This window comes from Lycium ferocissimum, chromosome 8 (genome assembly GCF_029784015.1).
Source record: "Lycium ferocissimum isolate CSIRO_LF1 chromosome 8, AGI_CSIRO_Lferr_CH_V1, whole genome shotgun sequence".
In the NCBI taxonomy this organism is placed as follows: domain Eukaryota; kingdom Viridiplantae; phylum Streptophyta; class Magnoliopsida; order Solanales; family Solanaceae; genus Lycium; species Lycium ferocissimum.
In genome coordinates this window covers 37,601,692-37,623,471 of record NC_081349.1, presented here as the reverse complement: position 1 = coordinate 37,623,471, position 21,780 = coordinate 37,601,692, and the positions used below count along the sequence as shown (strand labels likewise).

Genomic DNA, 21,780 nt, shown 5'->3' with positions numbered 1-21,780 from the left:
TTTATTTGGTACTTATTAAGATATTATTATTTGAATTAAAAGAATACCTTAATATTATGGTCTATTCCACACATTTATTTAACTAAGAATAAGAACAAAGGATTTCAAAAATTAAAAAAAAAATCAAATCATCAACGGAAAGAGAGGGATTCGAACCCTCGGTGTGATTAACTCGTAAACTTACGAATAAGTTAAAGAGTTTTTGTCTATATATAATCAATTACATGCTTGTGGTTTTGCTTGTGGCCAGCCATTCACAAATAGGAAACCCCAGTTGAAAGCAATTTTAATATTCGACGAAGGAATTAAAAAATGGGACTCCCTACATGTGATCTCACGATTAATACGGTGATCAATGCCAACTATAAATTAAATTTACCTAAGGTATTGTAGTACTAGAATAAATTATATGTTATAGTTTAATGTGACACACTGACATTTTTATATATTTAGAAACGAAGTCAAAATAAATCAACAAATTCTTAAACCTACACTGCCTTTCATTTTGATACCTCATCTCAGCCAAGTACAATTTGATCACCTCGTGTAGGCTTGTCTTTTAAACCACAAATTTTAATATTGTCATTGGAGTTAGCAACTTAGCATAATTTATTATGGATGCCTCTAAAATAATACTCATGATATTTTATGTATATTTTAATTTATGTGTCAAATTTTTTATCTTATTGCTGAACTATGTCACTGTCAAATAGTATCAAATGAGTTGCGAAGACACTAATATTTTTCTGCTTATGTGTTTGTTAATGTTTGTGCACCTTAATATGGTCTTTTATTTATTAGTTTTTGTATATCAAATTTAGACAAAAAAATATGAAAAGCTTTTTCAACTTTTTAAAATATTTCGAAGCATATGTACATTTAATTCATGAAAGATGTAAATTATTGACGGCAACAGATACAATTAGAGGTTTTTTGGGCTGTCAAGTGCAAGACTGGCACATAGTGTTATTGATCTATCTATTCAAGAAAAAAAGTTATTGCAAAGAGGCGTGGCTGAAGGCTCCAGTCATACGCGCAATCACTACCTTAGATCAAACTACACATTTACACACCTTGTGTTAAGTTTTCAATCATTATCATAAGAGGGTACCAGGTGTAATGAAACTCCACAGTCGTTATTAAAATTATAGACACTCCTGTTCTTCATTAATTTCTTGGTCTAATTGATGGACATAACAAGGCAATAAGCCATGTGAAGTCTTTTTTGCTCCTTGGAACGTGGTAAAAAGAAGGCCAATGAGCAGTCCATTTAGTTGATGGGACAATTGCATGGTCTGTGGGCCTATATATACCTACTGGCCCAAATAAATGCACACCTGGGAGGCCCATGATTGCAAGACTAACCTTAGACACAACTTCATTGACAAAACTTGTTATAGCAAGGGGCGTTTAGGGTACGGATCCGTATTGCCACATGTTCATACCATAACATTTGAGACTCAAAAAAACAGAAATTTTCACCAATTATCCACTTTTCGACTAGTTATTTGGTAAATGACCTTCTTTTTATTTCTCTAGCAACTTATAGACCTTTAAGATCATAATTTAAAGATTCATTTTGAGCAAAAATCTTATAAGAAAACGCTAGGTCATTTTCTAAAATTTTGTAAGTCATTGCAACTGCTAGACGACAGTCTAATATTTTGTTTATAAGGTTGACAAAGAACAACAATATACTCAGTATAATTTCAATTTGCATGGGATCCAGGGTAAAGGTGTATCATACTTATCACTACCTTGTAAAGGTAGGAAGCTATTTTCGATAAGGTTGACAAACTATGAGTAACTATTAGACCAGAGTTTAAAGTTGTCCTAAAAGGTAATTTGCTTATGGTTATACTTTCTAAAAAAAGGGACAAAATCTTGATAAAATGGGACATTTGCGTAAATCAACCAAAAACATTGCGTGGTCATTTCGATATCTCTTTTTTTTTTTTTTGGAGAAATTTTGAACATGAAATTTGAGTTATCTTAACTCATCACATCCTGTGGTTGAAGAAGGTCCACGATGATGTTCATGAAGTCTGGTTCCTATCAATTGCACAAACACAAATATTTGAATTTCTCAAATGATTGGGCTACCTACCCCAAGTCCAATGATTGGGTTTGTTGGGCCCTAGAGTGGGTGGTTGATGCTCTGAATGGGTTGGATCAGTGTGACCCTGTACAGCATCCAATTTTGTGAGGAAGAGGGGTTTTCCGATCCATTATAAATAATTTTTGAAATTGTGAGTTGCTATTTTTAAATGAATTACACGACAAAGAAAAAAACTAAAATTTTCAAAATACATGATTCCTTGTAAATTGATCAATAAATTAAAATGCAATAGATCTTTTAGTTGAATAATATTAATGGACTTTTATTCAAATTGTAACTAGTCATAAGAGATTATTTTTTGTATTTTGTGGAACCATTAGGAGCTCTTATAATATTTTTGAGTGTTTGAATTCGATAAAACAAAAACATGAGATTATAAAATGCAACATCATTTACTTTTATTCAAATTGTAACTAGTCATAAGAGATTATTTTTTGTATTTTGTGGAACCATTAGGAGCTCTTAAATATTTAGTGTTTGTCTGAAAAATTATAACAACATACACAGTGTAATCTCACAAGTGAAGTCTGGGGAGGGGAGGATGTACAGAGACCTTATTTCTTTCTTTTGGTAAAGGAAAAACATATGGTTGGATTATAACATTATAATCAGTATTTCAAGAAATGCTAGCGTTTTTTATGTCTGTTAATGTAAGGTCTGCGTACATCCTCCCCTCCCCATGCTCAACTTGTGGATTACACTGGGTATGTTGTTGTTGTGCATGTAATGGAATCAAGTACTATGAGATTGATAAATTAACACGTGCCATTGTTTTATTCAAATTGTAATCGACTATAAGAGACCATTTTCTCTATTTTTTGGAACCATTAGGAGTTTGTATATAAATATGTGGCATTTGTTTGAAAATTAAAAAAGAAAAACGTTTGAAACTTTCTTTTTAATTCTTGCAAAGCCTAGATTATTAGTTGCCTCTAAACTCACTTTTCGAAATCCTTTAAAAACTCCAAAAACCTAGGTTCGATTTTCGCAGTGGTGCAAACTATTTGATGTGCCCCAAAATCATTGGTTGTTATGTTGGTGAATTAAGCTGTACTTCAATTCATAACACCTCCAATGCCCAGATCCTTCACCACAAACTTAACCAAAAATGTATATATTCATGTGTGTTGTTTCTGTTATGCACGTCACACACATGACAATCGAACCATCTTTTCTTAAATAAACTAGATACCAGAGCCCATATATTTTTATTTTTATTTTTATTTTTATGCAATTATAAAAAGAATTAATATATTCTACAACATTTCTTGAAAGTCACGTACGTAAAGATAGAAATTTTGGGAGCACAGGTTCAATAATTTGTGTCATGATGTTATTTCTTTGTTTCAGTTTATATAACTTTATTTAAGAAAAAGGTTAATAGACAATTAGACACTTTTTAAACTACGCGTTAATCAAATTTGAACCAGAATTTCAAAACTTATTGAATTTTTAACTACTTCTAAATACGGAAACGTCATTTGAACTACCATTCCCATAGGCTAAAACGTGAAGCATTTTATACATATGGTGATTATGTATATTGTGTCATATAACATGAGTATAGATACGGTATAAGATTTCTATCCTGTTTTTTTTTTTTTACTTAACCTATCATAAGTATGTACTAATAAATTATTTTGGCTATTATGGTGCTCCGTATATAATTAGAAACTTAAGACATTGGAAAATGCCTTTTGAGAATGTAATACCCATCTTTTTAGGATATTAAACAGTACTGCAATAAACATCCGAGTAATTTATTTTATCAGTTGTAACAATATTCAATTAATTTGATTATAGAATTACAGTTGTTGAGGTAAGATATCACCCATGAAACAACAAAATGTAATCAGTTGTAATAGTAACTTTTAAAAAATGAAGCTTAATAATAATATATTCAGAACTACTTTTGAAAAATTAATCTTTTACCTGTACTTTCTCTGTCTATTGAATATTAGTACTACAGGAGTACAAAAAATGCTATGGAGATTGGAGGGAGAGATAAGTAAGAGACTGCCACATTAAAGTTTAATCTGGGCCACTTTTTTTGGACAGTCATTCAAAAATGCTGCAAATGCAATGCGTGGTATAGAAATCCAACTGAATGAATCCACTATTATTGACTTAATGGGGATACTTTGGGAATTACATGGATATTACTTGATTTTTTAATATGGGATCCACATTTTTTTTTAATATTGCTTATTTTTTAATATGGGGTCCACATTTTTTTTTTTAATATGAGTTGGAGCTGGACGACGAAACCACCTCCAAACTCATGCTTCTAATATAGTAAAAATAAAAATGCAAAAATTCACAAGTTTTTCTTGGCCTGCTAAGGAAGACAGTGCGTGTAAAAGTACCGTATCGCACTAGAGGCGAATTCAAAAATTTATGGATTCTTATAATAATTTCAAGTTAATATACGATAATAATTTAATTCATATTATAATATTTATACATAAATATTTACTTTTTAGATATTTTAATACATATATCAAGTTGAGCAAAAAGTTACTCGCTTTTGCTGAACCCGCAAATACACTTTGGATCCACCACTATTTAAGTGAGTGATCAATTGTTTGGGTAATATTTTTGACGAGTTGATTTTGTGTTCATAATTCAACTTGTTTAATTCATGATTATTTCCAGAAATCAGATTATCCAAGTAATATCATCACTCTATTCCCCCACATTCAAAGATATATCTGACTCGAATGAAACGAAAAAAAGAAAAAAATCCTCCAATTAGTAATCAGATAATTAACGAATCCTCTAATTAGTAATCAAATAATTAACGAATCAGTTAGTCATATTGAATCTGCTTCCCCCACCCCCACCCCAGGTCAATTATTTTGCAGGCCTTTACAAATGGGCATAAGATGATTTGACCTCATTCTCCGACTTATCACCGACAGTCTGTTCAGGTTCTAAACTCAATATTTAGTTGTCTTTTCACCAGAAAATTTCATTTTACACATGAGAAATCTGACTGTTCCGTCTTTCTCTCTCTGCATACACGTGTGGACCAAAACGTATACAAAACACACAAAAAGGTGGACATCAACACATTTACCAACTTATCGGGGAGAACTCTTTACATATTCATTCATATTGCATCACACATAAGCTGAAATTAGCTAAACTAGTGAAAAGTTTGACAGTAAACTTTACTTACCACCACCTATTCATGCTAACACCACAAGTTAACATTCAGAAATTAGAACTGTTCTTAAATCCAGTAAAAAGAAAGAAAAAAACTAATCATTACTTGGGTTTTCCATCAACACATTCTCAATCTAACTCTCATTGCACTTCAAAGGCTATATTAGGTTACATCCGCCTTCTCACCCGCCTACCAGGATTAACAGAATCTGCTGCCACGCCATCTGCAGCCAGATCTAGCCCGAAGATGCTGCTGCTACTCCTTTTCTTGCTAGACGTCAGACTTGCCTTCTCATCGACTGATGCCACTGTTTCCAGCAGCTCTGATAACAATGACGGGCAGCTCTCTTCTAAGTGCTTGAATCCTTCCGTCTGCATGACCACTGTTTAACCAAAAAAGAAATCACATAATTTAGCATAGCAACTACAAGAAAATAGCCAGAATATCCCACAATATCTTATCCAAGCTAGCATATGTATTACAGCTTTAAAATATAGTGAATGTTGCATGAAACCAACAATCTGCAACAAGGCGGCACATATTCCTGTTCGAAGTATTAGAAGGGGGTTAGTGCTTCGTATGTTTTTAGAACACGCAAATTTTGTTTTATTCCAATGGATACTATTTTTTTCCCCAGGGGATACTAATTAAAGAAGCCAAAACCACTCAAATATTCTCTCATGACTTCCAAGCTAAGGGTAGCATAGGTGTTCATCAACGATTAGAGCCGCTGAACTTCAGACTCGAGGGGAGAAAGGCTATAAACTAACTGATAGTGAAGCTCAGATCAAATAATAAGACTATAAGAGTTGTTCCGCGCAAGGAAAACTTACTTGAGATACTCCACCAACATCTCTAATAGCACATTTCGACTAAAGTAAAAAAAGAACTGCCTCAATGATAGATACCCATCTCTATAAACTTTAATAGTTGGGAATCAAGTTGAAGCTTAAGATTATCAAATTCATATATGAGACTATTGCCAGTCTGGAAATTTACCATAAGATTTCTTTTCTTGGCTTTACATTTAAGCTGGAAGATATAAACTTTGCCAAACAAACTGACGTGAACAAGCAGAGTTAAAGAACATGGTGCAGTTAAATTCACTAAGAAAACTAAAAATGACAAAACCTGAAATACCTCACCGCTTAAATCTACGGAGTACACGCACCTCCCAAGTTTGTTGCAGCAAATTTCAAACAGATGGCCTTGAGCTGTGGGCATCGATGCTGCTCAGCAAGAGAAAGAGTTGTTGCCACTGTATCCGCATTAACTTCTTCACACAATTTTGCTTCACATAACTCTTTCAATCTGTCTAAACCAAAGCGATCAGCTGCTGCCAATAGATGCTGCAGCATTATCGTAGAAGAGCATGTTGAAGTAGAGCCGGTAATTTCAGCTAAATCTGGAAGCTCATCAGAATAAATGTACTGGAGCATAGCCTACATAACAAAAAGAAGTCCACCTAAATCATCTCAGCTTCTAAAAAGAGACTGCAATGTTGGCGTAAGTTACATATAGTTTACATATTGAAAACCGCAGACAACCAACACAGAGAGAACTCAAGTAGGAGAAGCTACGGTGCAACACCATGACCATAAAACAAGAAGAGCCTGAGCATAAAGGGATGACACTGCTTAGCTAAATATTTGCTAGCTTTATGTTTTTCTCTTTTCCCTTAAAAATCTGACAAACGGAAGCAGCTAAGAATACCAAATTCAAGTAACTATCTAAAATATAGTGTTATTAGCTAAGGCAAAGATGATAAATGTATAAAAAAATGCTTAGTTCGCACAGACATTAGTGCTTTAACAATTTCAGATCAAGAAAATCTCAGGCTATGCATCATACTGCTACATGCTGATTCAGGAAAAAATTGAATGTCAAAAATATCAGTACATGCTAATGTTTAATAAGAAACAGTAAAATATAATGATAAACCAGTTGCTTTCATCCCCACCCATCACCCAAGAGAAACTTCCGGTAAGCCAGTTGAACATCTACCTTTAATTATATATGTTTCTTCTTACAGCACAAGAATCATGTGTATTAAACCACAAAATAATACCTTGAAGACTGACGGTTCAATATCCTCAAGTTGTACTTCATCCGATTTAGGATTCCCAATAAGGCCAAAGAATTGGGCTCGAAACACAGGAGACCGAGCAGCAAGTATCAACTTATGACCCTTAAATATCTCTCCTCCAACCTGGAAAACTATATCACAACCAAGTTCAGCATCCAGCAAGTATTTGAGACTTTGGCCCATGTCTGATGGTGGAACTGAAACAGTATAATCTTTGGGGCCTTCAACACGAGTTCTGACAACTCCAACGGTACAGTGCATGGAAAGGCAATCATCCTTCAGGTAGTCAGACGTTTCTAAACTTGTTCTTCTGAAAAATCGTTTGTAACCCCTGGAAATACAGACAAGATGTTCTCATGAGGACAAGTAAAAGAAAAAGTTCTAGATGTATTCAACACCTTCGATTCAAAAGGTAATACAGTTCTCGAACCACAAAATCTAGTGAACTTTCTCGAGGTTTACCAAAGCCATACAGAGCTTTTTTTGAGGTAAAGGTAACTTATAAGATATAATTAACTAAAGCCATACAGAATGTACTCACAATATGTCAGATGTATTACCACATTATTTTACCATGAAAAGATACCAGGTGCAAATGAACAGTTTCTTGCATTGAGACACAATTGATAAGGCGAAACTAGCAACAAATAAGTGGTGAATTCATCACTAGACGTCTCTTGAATTAAACAATAGAGCGGAGATGGTAAGCAAAAGAGCAAAGTAGACACCACTCAAGGGAAAATCAACTCTGTGAATAGCCTAATCTGGGGTTACCCAGGTAGCTGATCTCCACAGATGAGAGTCACTTTTTACCCTTATGTCTTTTTTTTTTAAGACTTTTTTAAATTTAATTAAAAAGACAATTATTTATGAGAACTCATATAAATAATTATAAATTTTATATATATAATTATCGGCTGAGTTTATTCAACTATAACTTAAACCAATTATTATCGGACCAACTGCAACCTTCAAAACTCTGAGATAATGGGTCCGCCCCTCTGCCCTTCTAATTTATATACCAGGCTTAGTTCCCATGGCGCATGAGAGACGATTATCTTGAGAAATCACATTTGGCAACTGATTCACAATCATTGAGTTTCTCTTTTAATTTTGTTGATAATGGTAAATGTTTACTAATAATGTACGAAGATGTTACAGAATTGACAACTAATTCGCAATCATTGAGTTACTAATCAACACAATTGGACAAAATGATCCTTGAGTATGTTCCTGGTAAACCAATAATACTCAATGTAAGTCTGTAGGTTTACTAGGAACTTGTGCTTCTGGGCTGTACATGCTAGAAAACACCAATGCATAAAAAATTACAAAATTAACAATTGACCTAGGGTTAATATTTCAATGGCATCAAAGCCTTTTTCCTTCTTTTTTTACCAAAAACTAATTTTATCTGCTCATGCATCATCATAAACCCGGAGTTAAATAGCTGTATTCCCCAGTATATGGCACGTGAATCAATACACGTACACACATTGAGCAAAATTCAGAAATACACCCATTTTCACGATAATGATACACCTAAAAATCAAAATTTGACATGATTAGCAAAGACCAAAGATCAAATTCAGCAAAAAATCATAGTCAGACAACATTTACACGACCATCAACCTACAACAACCCTCCCATTTTATCTAGGCCTTGCACAGAATACAATTCAAAAACCCTAATTACATACAATTAAACCCCAACACAAACACAAGAATTTTCCAATTCCCAACTTATAGTAACAATTAATATATAACCAAATAAAACCCGCAAGGGTGGCTCGGTTGGTTGAGCATGGGGCTTTCATAATGGAGGTCTCAGGTTCGAAACCCCCTGCCTACGAAAGTAGGGGATTTGCCTTCTGGGTCGAGCTCGCGGCACATGGCTTGCCTAGTGCGGGTTATCTCTCTTGTGTGATTTGCGGGCTATTGCACAGTAGCAGGTTTACCCTGTGCGCACCCAAAGGGTAGCGGCTGCGGGTTCCCTTAAAAAAATAACCAGATAAACATAAACATAAAAACAAACCACATGCTACTCCCTGTATTACTAATACCTACATTACTAATCTCTGTATTACTAATCCCTATATTACTAATACCTGCATAACTCTAACCAGCTGCCAAACGACCCCTAAATACATACAATTAAACCCCAACACCAACACAAAAACACACAAAAAAAAAAAATCCAATCTTCAACATATAGCTAAAACAATTTACAAAAATAACCATATAAACATAAAAACATACCACATGCTAATCCCTGTATTATTAATACCTGCATTACTAATCTCTGTATTACTAATACCTGCATTACTAATCCCTAATCCTTGTATTACTAATACATGCATTACTAATCCCTAATCCCTGTATTACTAATACATGCATAACTCTGACCAGCTACCAAACGACCCCTAATTACATACAATTAAACCCCAACACAAACACAAAAATATTCCAATCTTTACCATATAGCTAAAACAATTTACAAAAATAACCAGATAAACATTAAAACATACCACATGCTAATCTCTGTATTACTAATACCTGCATTACTAATCCCTGTATTACTAATACCTGAATAACTCTAACCAGCTACCAAATAACCCCTAATTACATACAATTAAACCCCAACAAAAAACAAAAAAATATTCCAATCTTCAACATATAGCTAAAACAATTTACAAAAATAACCAGATAAACATACCACATGCTGCCTCTATATTTCAAAGTATAAGGCCCACTTTCCAAAGCCCGATCAAAATGACTATGAACTTTATGTTTCATTTTACCACTCTGATCCAACAACGTTAACTCAAACAAAGCCCTAACATCCGTTCCTTCGCTAGCCAACGCTATAAATACCGACACATACATTGAAGAATCCTCAATGTTTTTACCATCTGGGTAAAAATAAATTGCCCAATCATATCCACCAACAGTAAAAATGTCACTAGATATGTATTTACCAGGACCCATTCCTTTAGCTAAAGAGTAACCGCGTATGGTAAAATGGTGAGACCCATTTACCGTTTCGTTAACCGATTTCGATGAAGAATCGTTGTTGATTGGATTTTGGATCATTTCATCAGAATTTAAGGAAACCCTAGGATTGGAATTGGAATTAAAAGGAAATTGAGGGTTACTTTTGGTGTGAAAGGGAAATGAGAGATTTATATTTTTATTTATAGAGAGGAAAATTGAGAGATGTTTGGCTAGTGAAATGAAGAGAAGATCAGATTAGTGGTGAATTTAATGTTGTTTTTTGGGGTTTTGTAGGCTTTGGGATTTTAGGAGTTTGAGTCTGTTAAGGAACATTATTGTTGTGACTTTTTGGTCTGGCAGTGGGGTTGAAAGTCGGGTCGGGTCGGGTCTCTCTAATTATTTTTATAATTAAAAATTAGAGTAAAAATTTAATCGGATGAGTAGTTTTCACCATATTATTTAAGTTATATTCCCTCTGTCTCAATTTAAGTGTAGGAGGAAATTAAGAAACAAAGGGCAATTTTTGAATCATTGATCTTAATTTAAAGAAGTATGTAGTCATTTAAATCTTATGATGTTAAACTTCTCAGGTAGGATGTTCAAAATTGAAAAAAGTTATTAAATATAAAAAGAGATAAATATTTTTGGGACAAATCAAAAAAAATAATAAGATATTTGAATTGGGACCAAGGGAGTACTTTTTTTTTTTTATGAAAATGATTATTTAAGTTATAATGTGTTGGTGGAATAGTTTGCCCTAGATTTCTTGGACACACCTTACGAACACGAGAAACTTCATACACGTCACACTTTTTTCGATGTGTTGTTTATACACAACTTTTGCAATGTGCATGCGTTTTACTCACAAACAAGTGTGTATATCCCATCCCAATCATTAATATTATCGATGGCTGACTTCACATATTGCAATGCTTTTTCGAAAGTTATAAAATTAGAATAGTGACAAGATGGGGGAAAGGAGATACAATGTATGAGCTTTAAAGGAAGCTAAAGATGAAAGTTATAGTGTTTTTGTACGAGTATAAGACAAAAGAACATATAATCGTGTGAACGGTGGTAAGGTCAGGTCGCATCCCATTGATATTATCAGTGGCCGACTTCACGTGGTGCAATGCTTTTTCGAAAGATATAAAACTAGAATAGTTACAAGATGGAGGTGAAGAGATACAATGTATGAGCTTTAAAGGAAATCAAAGATGGTAAGAAAGAATACAAGTATAAGACAAAAGAGGATACAGATCTTGTGAGTGGTGTTGTAAGGGTCAGATCCTCTATCGTTTGTCTTTTGTCTAGTATTTACAGCAATTGGGATCCTTAAAGTCCAAGGCTAACTGAGGTGTTCAGTTAGTCCGTGAGCTAAATTAGCCGTTGAACCAATATTCGCTCCCCTAATCTCTCAAAATCGATTCTGGTGTCTGTTGGACATGCACCATATCACTTTAGACTCAATCAATATGGTATTGATATAGGTTGAGGTGAGGCTAAAAGTGAGAGGGCATCACTTGTTTGTCGCACAAACTCGTTAAGAAAGTCTTTAGTTGGCCAAGCGAATGTCGGACCATAGGTTGGTGGATTATCTTGTGTGGTTCCTTTTAGGATAGGAGCAAGGTCTTTTAGGGGATTTGATTCGAAAATGTATGTCTCGTCACTAACAAGAGCATGTATAATTTTTTGATAGAATATATTGGAACTTCCCCTAACTTGAGGACTTTTATTCGGCGTATACGTTGGCCTAATCACCCCTTGAACAAGACATACACTATTAAATTAATAGCTTGTTTCACCAAGCTTTTGACGAGCTAAAAGCGTTTTCGTTAGAAATATTTATTTTAGAAAGTCAAGATGTTTGGCCAAATTTTTAGGAAAATAAATATTTTTGAGTAGTAACACAAATTATTTTTAAAGTTTAAAAAGTAATTTTTATGCAGAAGTTTAAAACATCAGTGGTATGAATTGTTGATATTGCAAAAGTATTTCTCGAATTGCATAATCACACATAACTTGGAAGAGTACTATTTCTCAAACATCAGTAGTATAAATTGTTAATCTCCAAGAAGTACTATTTTGAGAAACACCTTTCAAAATAGATATATTTTAAAAGTTTAACCAAACATGCTATCATAATTTATAATAGTGGCAAATAGATAAATTTTATAATTTAGACATAAATGGAATAATCTGTGATGAGTGAGGAGTGCACTAATAGTAACATATAATTTAAAGGTTCCAATCCCAGTAAAAATGCATTTTTACCGATATCATATAAAGAGTAAAAAATTTAAAAAAATTATGAAATAAAAATGTATTTGTACTCAATATTTACATCAAATTATCTCACTCATTATGGTTAGATGATTCTAATAAGGTGAGAATATGTAATTTTTAATTATAATTAAATAATAATTATTTATAAATACATAGCCATTGGCTTGCATATATCCTCTCCACTTACTTGTCACGTTTCGTTTCTCAAGATTCAAACTATATAAACTTTGATTAAAATTTTAATAAGTATTTCTTCATCATATTAATTTGAAAAACATAGCAACTTGTAGTATTTTTCGTATAATCATAGCAACTTGTAGTATTTTTCGTATAGTTTTCAAATATTTAAATTCTAATTTAAGAATGTTAAATTAACTTAATTAAATTTAGCTCCAAAAATTTCTCAAATTGCTTCTCGCAAAGCGAAACATTACAAGTAAAAATAAATCAACAACAACGACAACCCAATGAAATCCCCTAATGAAATCCCACAATGTGGGGTCTGGAAAGGGTAGAATGTACGCAAACCTTACTCTTACCGAGGTAGGACGGTTGTTTCCGACAGATCATCGGCTCAATAGAAAGCATAAAAAGAGGTCAGATAAGGCCAAGAAATTTAAATCGATATGAAAATGAAAATAACGAAGAGACTAAGCCATGATGAAGTAGTTTACAAAGGTAACGTAGCTACGCACGATAAAATAAGATAATCAAAGTACGAAATAACGAGATAGTAGCGAAAATCAAAGCATAAGAAACTATAGCGCGACAATGCGACTACTAATATGAAAGGATAAACGAGACTATCTACTAGCCTTCTACCCTAATATTAGTTCTCCATACCCTCATATCTAAGGTCATGTCCTCGGTAAGTTATAATTGCGCCATATCATGTCTAATCATCTCTCCCTAATACTTATTCGGCCTATCCCTACCTTTTCTGAAATCATCCATGGCAAAACTCTCACACCTCCGCACTGGAACATCTGTATCTCTCCTCTTCACATGCCCAAACCATCCCAATCTCACTTCCCTCACAACTAAAAAATAAACCGAGGGATCATATTAATTTAAGGTAAATATTGTTGTTGTGCCAATGAGTTTTACCCACGAATCCTAAAATAAATTAATTTTAATCTAGAATAACGTCCATGACATTTCACATCACACTTTACACTCACATTTCCAGATCTACAAAGAAACACTTGTTAACTCTCACTCCTGTATAATAAAACTCTGCAACATCTTATTTTGCCTATCAATTCTTAGATTTGATTCATTTAACTCCAAAGAAGAAAAAAAAAAAAATGAAAGGAGAAATACTGAAATCTTCAACACTAATCAAAATAGTTTCCTTTACATTACTCTCAATAGTTTTCTTCTACTTCGGTAAACACTACTCCGATGGATCTCAACAACTCATTTTCTTCAATACACACCAAAACTCACCCACAACTTCTCAATTCGTCACTATTTCCCCTAATTTCAACAAAACTTACACTTTACCCCCCATAATTAACCAAACCACCACCAAATCACCGGAAAATTCAATTCCACCACCGCCGCCGCCGCCGGTGGTTGCGCCGCCGCCACCGGCGGTGGAGAGAATGGGTGTATTAGATGAGAATGGTGTAATGAATAATGAATTTGAAATTGGGGATTTTGATAAAGTGGAAAATTGGGGTAATGAAACGGATGTAATTGAAAGTGATGGGGGTAAAGTTAATAAATTTAAGTTTAAGAAGTTTGGGTTGTGTCCAGCTAGGATGAGAGAGTATATACCGTGTTTGGATAATGTGGAAGTGATTAAGAAATTGAAAACAACTGAAAGAGGTGAGAAATTTGAGAGACATTGTCCTGAAAAAGGGAAAGGATTGAATTGTTTGGTTCCTCCACCACGAGGTTATCGTACTCCGATTCCATGGCCAAGAAGTCGCGACGAGGTGCGTTATATGAAACTCAGTAGCTTTTGCTCAGACCCTGTATATGTATTAAGAAATTTACTAGATGTTTATAAATGTTTGACTGTGAATCCAATCATTAGCGTTTGTTGACTTGATATCGATGTAGGAACGACTAAACTTCAAATGCTGGATCCGTCTGTATTAGTTATGTAAATTGTTTTATCTCAGAAATGATTTGAAGGATTTTAGAGTGTAATGTATTAAGAAAGTTGGTGTATGGATATTATAGTGTAGTCAACTAGTCATGTATATGTCTCAATTTCCCTCGATTTCACGCCAAGAAGTCGCGACGAGGTGCGTTATATGAAGCTATAGCTTTTGCTTAGATTCTGTATATGTATTAAGAAATTTACTAGATGTTTATAAATGCTTGAGTGAGAACTCAGTTATTGTCGTTTATTAACTTGAGATCAATGTAGGAACCCAGGAACTTCAAATCCTGAAATGAATTTCTAATTGGATATTAAAGTTGGTGCAGGGTAACCTACAAGTTTAAAGTTTTAATTTTTGAAGAATTTCTTTATATATTGTGATGAGTTGTGATGCGTGACGAGGTGTGTTATACGAAACCAGAAGCTTTTGGTCAGATCCTGTATTGTGTTAAGAAATTCACTAGATATTTATAAATGTTTGACTGTGAACCTAGTTGTTATCGTTTGTTAACTTGAGATCGATGTAGGAACTCATAAACTTCAAATCCTGGCCAGTATAGTTGTGTGATTTTTGGATAATTTTATTATTAGTGGTGGATCCAGAGTGTAATCTTGTATATGTTTGAGAAATTCACTAAATATTTGACTGTGAACCCAGTTATTATCGTTTATCAACTTGAGATCGATGTATGAACCCATAAACTTTAAATCCTAGATCCGTCTCTGTTAGGTATTTAAACTTTGCGAAGGATCCATATTTTCCCTTAGAACTTACAAATGGTCTAAATTTACCCTTTATGCTGCTGCCGTTAGCCCAGAAGGGACAAGTTCATCCATTTTGGTAATGGCGAGGGTAAAAACGAGACATTTTTTTAACGGAGGGTAAATTTGATCTAAATCGTATAGTTCAGGGGATAATTTGGACCTTTTCTCTTGCTTTTATCTCATAAATGATTTTCTAGATCATTTTCTAATTGGATATTAAAGTTGGTTTATGGAAACCTAAAAGTCTAAAAGTTTTAATTTTGAAGAATTTCTTCAAATATTGTGATGAGTTGTTTTAGGTTCTCCTGAAATATTTGAGTTCTTTTGGGTGAGTAGCTTAAAGTTTATTTTTTGAAGCACTTGTCCAGTGTAGTTGTGTGAGTTTGGAGAATTAGTCATGGGAGACAAAGGAAAAAAGACACTGCGAAAGCTTCATTTTGTTGAAAATTTCAACTTATTTCTATACTTCATTTTGTTGAAATTCACTAAATATTTATAAATATTTGACTATGATCCCTGTTGTTATGGTTTATTAACTTGAGATCGATGTAGAAACTCACAAACTTCAAATCCTGGAGCCGTCTCTGTTAGTTATGTAAATTTTTTTTATCTCAGAAATGATTTTCTAGAGAAATTTTTTAATTGGCTATGAAAGTTGATATATGGTAGCCGACAAGTTTGAAGTTTAATTTTTGAAGGATTTTAGAGTGTGATCCTGTATTAAGAAAGTTGGTGTAGGGATATTAGAGTCTAATCTTGCATATGTATTAAGAGATTCACGAAATATATATAAGTATTTGACTGTGAACCTAGTTATTATCGCTTATTAACTTGAGATCGATGTAGGAACCCATAAGCTTCAAATCCTGGATTCGTCTCTTTAGTTGTGTAACCTACAAGTTTAAAGTTTTAATTTTTGAAGCGTTTCTTCAGATATTGTGATGAGTTGTGTTATATTCTCCTGAAATATCTTGAGGTTTTGGTGAATAGCTCAAAGTTTAATTTCTGTAGCACTTGGTCGGTGTAGTTGTTTGATTTTGGATAATTACTCATGTGAGGATAGACAAAGGAAAAAGGAAATTGCAAAAGCTTCATTTTGTGGAAATGGTCAACTACTTTCTATACTGCAGGTTTGGTTCAGCAATGTTCCTCATGCACGTCTAGCTGAGGATAAAGGGGGTCAAAATTGGATATTGATAGACAAGGACAAGTTCAAGTTTCCTGGAGGTGGCACGCAGTTTATACATGGAGCTGATCAGTACTTGGATCAGATTGAAAAGGTGTTTAATATTTTTTTGTCAATTAAAACTGGTAACATATTGAACAAAATAGGTTGTTCTTTTTTATGTTAATTTTCTTTTGGGTATTATTTGCTAGATGCTCCCCGAAATTGCATTTGGCCGTCATGTCCGAGTTGCTTTAGATATTGGCTGTGGTGTGGCAAGCTTTGGTGCTTATTTACTATCAAGGAATGTGCTCACCCTGTCTGTTGCTCCAAAAGATGTTCATGAAAACCAGATTCAGTTTGCTCTTGAACGTGGTGTACCTGCAATGGTAGCTGCAATTGCAACACATCGTTTACTTTATCCAAGTCAGGCATTTGAACTAATCCATTGTTCAAGGTGTAGGATCAATTGGACTCGTGATGGTATGCTTTTTTAGATCATGCTAATATCCATTCATAGATTGTTAGTGAATTTTCCATCTTGTGTGATGATGTTTTCTCAAGATTGTCGTGTTTGAGCAAATAGTTAGCCTATGTCTTGTATCCTTGGGATGCGGCAAGAATGTCAGCACATGAATGTTGATAAAGATATATAATCTGCTAAATGTGATAATTTCAAGCTCTAGTTTTACGGCTTATAGTTTTGGTAGATCGATAAAGTAACTAAGAAAGCGAAATGTGTTTTGACATAGTCAATGGAATTGTTGAAAGAGTTATGAGAAATGCATAGGGAAGTGCTTTCTCTTATTTGTATTTATGAAACCTAACATAAGGTACATAAAAACAGTTTTTAGATGCGTATTCCCCTTGGACATTGTTGGTTGTTTTAAAATTGAAGTGCTGCTATTGTAATTACTATCGGAGCTCCATTTCTCACTTTCATTCATTAAGGTGACAGCTTATGGTTTTAATCTATATATTCTAGTGTTCTATAGACAGCTATCTTTTCTAGGTTAGGAGTACCATACCCTTTAGAATCCTGAATGGGAAACCGAAAATATGTTAAGTCTTTTTAACTCAAGATATGATTTTCCTTTGCCTGGATTCCGTCTCTTTGTTAGAAGGTATATTGTGAACTTTAAGAGATACAGTAAATATTTCAATTTTAACCAAGTCTGCTGATTTTTATTTAGCTGCTCATGTATAAGAGAGTCTCTAACTCGTGCCTTCATCCTACGATACACTTTTGTGAAGATGGGATTTTACTACTGGAGGTCAACAGGTTACTCCGTGCTGGTGGATATTTTGTTTGGGCTGCACAACCTGTGTATAAGCATGAAGAAGCCCTGGAAGAACAATGGGAAGGTAAATACAAAGTTATTTAGACCGTGTCAGCAATTTTAAAAATGACTCCAATGAAATTTTAATTTTTTCCCATTTTAAGTTTAACTCCTACTGTGTTGATGAAATAAACAAATTTTGACAAATGAATAAAATGATAGGGAAAATTTAGTTTGCTTAAACTACAATGTGTACCCTTGTTCTCCCACTCCAGCCTCCAATTGTTAAAGTTAAAAATACTAGCCATCCTTTGAAACTGTGGCAACTTTTCCCTATAAACCTTATCATGCCTCCTAGTTCTTGAAAACTAATCATAATTTTTTTTCTTGTCCTTTCCTCCACCAGAGATGGTCAATCTTACCACTCGTCTTTGCTGGAATCTTGTGAAGAAGGAAGGTTATATTGCTATATGGCAGAAGCCCATGAATAACAGTTGCTATTTAAACCGCAAGGAAGGAACCCAACCACCTCTCTGTGATCTACAAGATGACCCAGACGATGTTTGGTAATATTCTACTGATCTTGCTGTTTAATGTTTTATTTTTCTTTCCGTCAGAGTAGACAAAGGTTTCAAATTTCAAATCCTGCCCCCTCCCCATCCCCCCTGTGCTCTTCCCTCCACTCGTAATGCATATGTCAATATCGTAGTCTAAGTTGAAAAAGCAATTGGATGCGGTTCCCGTGAGAAGTAGCTTTTCTTCACAGTAGAAAAAGTTATGTTGGCATTTATGTCAAGGTACATTAAGGCATTTATTGCAGCTGGTCTCCATTTTTACCTTTTCATGTTTGAGAGCAAAATAAGAGTTTGTATTTATCTGATTGTGTGTTTATTAATCATATAGTATAGTGTTCAGGAGGGAATGGAGATTGGGATCTGTATTTAGGGTCTATTAAATAGGATTAGTGACATAATCTATGAGGATTCATATAGTCGACCCCAACTTGCTCGGGATTGAGGCATAATTGTTGTTAAGTTGATTGGAGTTGGGACTACCAACGTAATAATGATGTCAGCAGAAGTTTCAATGGTGCTTACAGTAATGGCACTATTTGATCAGTGGCATGTCTGAAGCCTGAAAAATGATTATCAAGCTTATTCATTTTGCTTCATCTTTTCCTAGTTATAACTTATAACAAATCGAACCGGCACTTCCGCTACTTGTAGCCTGATAATGCTAAAAGGTACTTGCCTTTAGTGAATAGCGACTTGTTCTTTATTAGACGGTTGTTGAAAAACCAATGGGGAATGTTCAAAGTGTAAACATCACTGAAAGGCATTTCAAACCGAAGCAATAGCTCACCATGCATTAGTGATTCTCGTTCCATGTAGACATTCTATTCATTCTGGCCCTGGATGATTTTTTTTTTTTTTTCACAATTACATTTAGGTACGTTGATCTGAAAGCATGTATAACACGACTACCTGAAGAAGGATATGGTGCAAATATTGCCGATTGGCCTTCACGCCTGCAGTATCCTCCAGATAGGCTCCAGAGTATACAAGTAGATTCTTTTATGTCTAGGAAAGAGCTTTTCAAGGCAGAGTCAAAATTCTGGAAAGAAATAATCGGAAGCTATGTCCGCGCTTGGCATTGGAAGAAGTTCAAACTTAGAAATGTGATGGATATGAGAGCTGGTTTTGGAGGGTACGTTATTCCATCTCTGTTGGTTTCCTCTTTGTCTCTTCAATCATCTGATCAACATTATGGTTCTAAAGTTGGTGAATAGTTTTGTCCTATTGATTGTTTTTTTCAACAGATTTGCAGCAGCATTAATTGAAAATCAACTGGATTGCTGGGTTCTAAATGTTGTCCCTGTTAGTGGTCAAAATACCTTACCTGTCATCTTTGACCGTGGACTACTTGGAGTCATGCATGACTGGTAAGAATTGCTCATCCGTCACAGCATTTAATTTGTAGTTAGCATTTGCCATGCAGTCATTCTTGTAACTTACATTAGCAATACTAATATGACTTGGGAAAAAAAGAAGGGAAAAAGGAAATGAAGAAGAGAGGAAACAATGCCGTTGACAGTTTTGTCTGTATGCATAAGCGATAAGATATACTAGACTGGCATATATTTACATGCTATCCTACGCAAAACGTGAAGAAATAGGAATCCTTAGGGAATGCATAATGAATTCTGTAGAAAATAGGTTGCATGAATTACATACGTGACATTCTGATCTCAACATGTGACTTATCATTTGATCCAAGTGGATCTTCCATTAAAGAGTTGTGCAATTTTCCAGGTGTGAACCATTTGATACTTACCCAAGAACGTATGACTTATTGCACGCGAATGGTCTCTTCTCCATCGAACAAAAAAGGTATACATTCCTTACTGAATATTTGCTTCACAAATGATATTGTGGTCCAACTCGGCATTCATAGGATCTTAATTTTGTTTGCTTTCTATGTACCAGATGCAACATGTCGACTATCATGCTTGAAATGGACCGGCTATTAAGGCCAGGTGGACGAGTATACATCCGTGATTCTGTTGCTGTCATGGATGAACTTCAAGATATTGGGAAAGCCATGGGTTGGCATGTAACTGTGAGAGACACATCTGAGGGTCCTCATGCAAGTTACAAGATATTGACATGTGACAAACACCTTCTACGAGCCTGAGGATATATATATATATATGATAAGAAAGGATAAATCAACATTTGTGTCTGACCATATGCTTTTATTCGAAGATCAGGATACTCCATGGACGTATCAAAACTCATGTTTCTATGGTGATTGGAGCTGAAAGATGCTTTGCTAATGTGATGGTCCGGCTTCCTCCACGAGCTTTTATTTGAACCATGTAGCATATAACATGTACAGCAGAAGACGGTATAGCTTCACATGATGGAGACAAATGTCATATTACCAACACGAGAAATTTACTTCGCTCCTAAAAGCATAGATGTGGAAGTTTCATAGCTTTATTGTTGTATTTATTTTAATTGATTGTTCGGTGACTATATATGGGATTCTTTTAGTCATAAGTTTTGCTGTTTACGTGATTCCAATGGTGTATCTTTGTTTCAAGTATAATTTACAGCAGATGTAATGATTTTTCACTCAAGCTGAGAAATTCAAACAATAGATCCAGAAGTTGTAGAACAGAAAAAGAAACTATGCATCATATTGATTTATTTAAGTTGGAGTTATCCCTTCTTCGAAATTTGGTTTTGGGTGAATTTAACGTCTTGCATGCTGCATTATGAGCTGATTCTCGTGATATTCCTTCGATATATTTATTTTGTACAAAATGATATGCTGTTCTCGTTTTGTTGCTAAATGGACTAAACGATAGAGTAATGAAGTTTTGCACGGATTGTCGATCAAACGCATTGGTCTTTAATTTTTGCTCCTCATATCTGTGGTCCTTAATTTTTCGCCCTGCTGCTTGTTTAGTGAAAATATTCAGACTTGCTTCGCTCGACATAAGTTGTGTAACATTTTTATCTTCGAAACTGAACATTTTTCTCGCTCAGCACAAGTTCTATAGGAATTAAGTTATGCGGCATAAGTTGTGTATTTTTTTTTTTCCAAATTATGTTTGAGTGTTGAAAGCTTTGCCTTTTCTGGTATAACTTGTGTAGATGCTATGATACATATGCCTAAACTAAACGTAAACTATCTTTTCTTCTTCCCTTTCCTTCTCCAACCATGTTCTATTTCTTCCTCCAAATCTAAAACTTATGCCATTTTTCAGATTATGTTGAAAGTTTACCTTGTTCG

The 21,780-nt window shown here is 34.3% G+C and overlaps 2 protein-coding genes across 4 annotated transcripts; one reads left to right on the top strand and one right to left on the bottom strand.

Moving 5' to 3' along the window:
* Nucleotides 1–5,309: 5,309 nt before the first annotated feature.
* On the bottom strand, nt 5,310–10,627 carry LOC132068321 (BTB/POZ and MATH domain-containing protein 3). Of its 3 annotated transcripts, none has more exons than XM_059461886.1 (4): nt 10,090–10,627; nt 7,357–7,705; nt 6,460–6,730; nt 5,310–5,670 (listed from the first exon to the last, which is right to left on the bottom strand). In XM_059461886.1, the coding sequence occupies exons 1-4, from the start codon at nt 10,464–10,466 to the stop codon at nt 5,456–5,458; spliced, it is 1,212 nt and encodes a 403-aa protein (XP_059317869.1). In that variant the 5' UTR covers nt 10,467–10,627; the 3' UTR covers nt 5,310–5,455. The 3 variants fall into 3 exon arrangements, with proteins under 3 accessions (XP_059317869.1, XP_059317870.1, XP_059317871.1); XM_059461887.1 differs by having other exon boundaries at nt 5,530–5,670; nt 6,434–6,730; XM_059461888.1 differs by having other exon boundaries at nt 5,532–5,670; nt 6,429–6,730.
* Nucleotides 10,628–13,817: 3,190 nt separating this feature from the next.
* Nucleotides 13,818–21,220, top strand: LOC132068320 (probable methyltransferase PMT11). Its single transcript, XM_059461884.1, has 9 exons — nt 13,818–14,596; nt 16,665–16,814; nt 16,912–17,182; nt 17,954–18,064; nt 18,386–18,545; nt 19,429–19,686; nt 19,799–19,921; nt 20,292–20,369; nt 20,466–21,220. Exons 1-9 carry the CDS (start codon nt 13,961–13,963, stop codon nt 20,671–20,673), a joined length of 1,995 nt encoding a protein of 664 aa, XP_059317867.1. The 5' UTR covers nt 13,818–13,960; the 3' UTR covers nt 20,674–21,220.
* The last annotated feature ends 560 nt before the right edge of the window (nt 21,221–21,780 follow it).

Bases quoted from the DNA above. Each gene is read 5' to 3' on its own strand.
- LOC132068321 (XM_059461886.1), bottom strand. From the start codon at position 10,466: ATGATCCAAAATCCAATCAACAACGATTCTTCATCGAAATCGGTTAAC. The intron at 7,706-10,089 runs GTATGTTTATCT...CTGTATTTCCAG, and splicing joins AAATATAGAGGCAGCATGTG to GGGTTACAAACGATTTTTCA. The intron at 6,731-7,356 runs GTATTATTTTGT...TTTGTTATGTAG, and splicing joins TTGAACCGTCAGTCTTCAAG to GCTATGCTCCAGTACATTTA.
- LOC132068320 (XM_059461884.1), top strand. From the start codon at position 13,961: ATGAAAGGAGAAATACTGAAATCTTCAACACTAATCAAAATAGTTTCC. The intron at 17,183-17,953 runs GTATGCTTTTTT...ACTTTTGTGAAG, and splicing joins GATCAATTGGACTCGTGATG to ATGGGATTTTACTACTGGAG. The intron at 19,687-19,798 runs GTACGTTATTCC...TTTTTTCAACAG, and splicing joins ATGAGAGCTGGTTTTGGAGG to ATTTGCAGCAGCATTAATTG.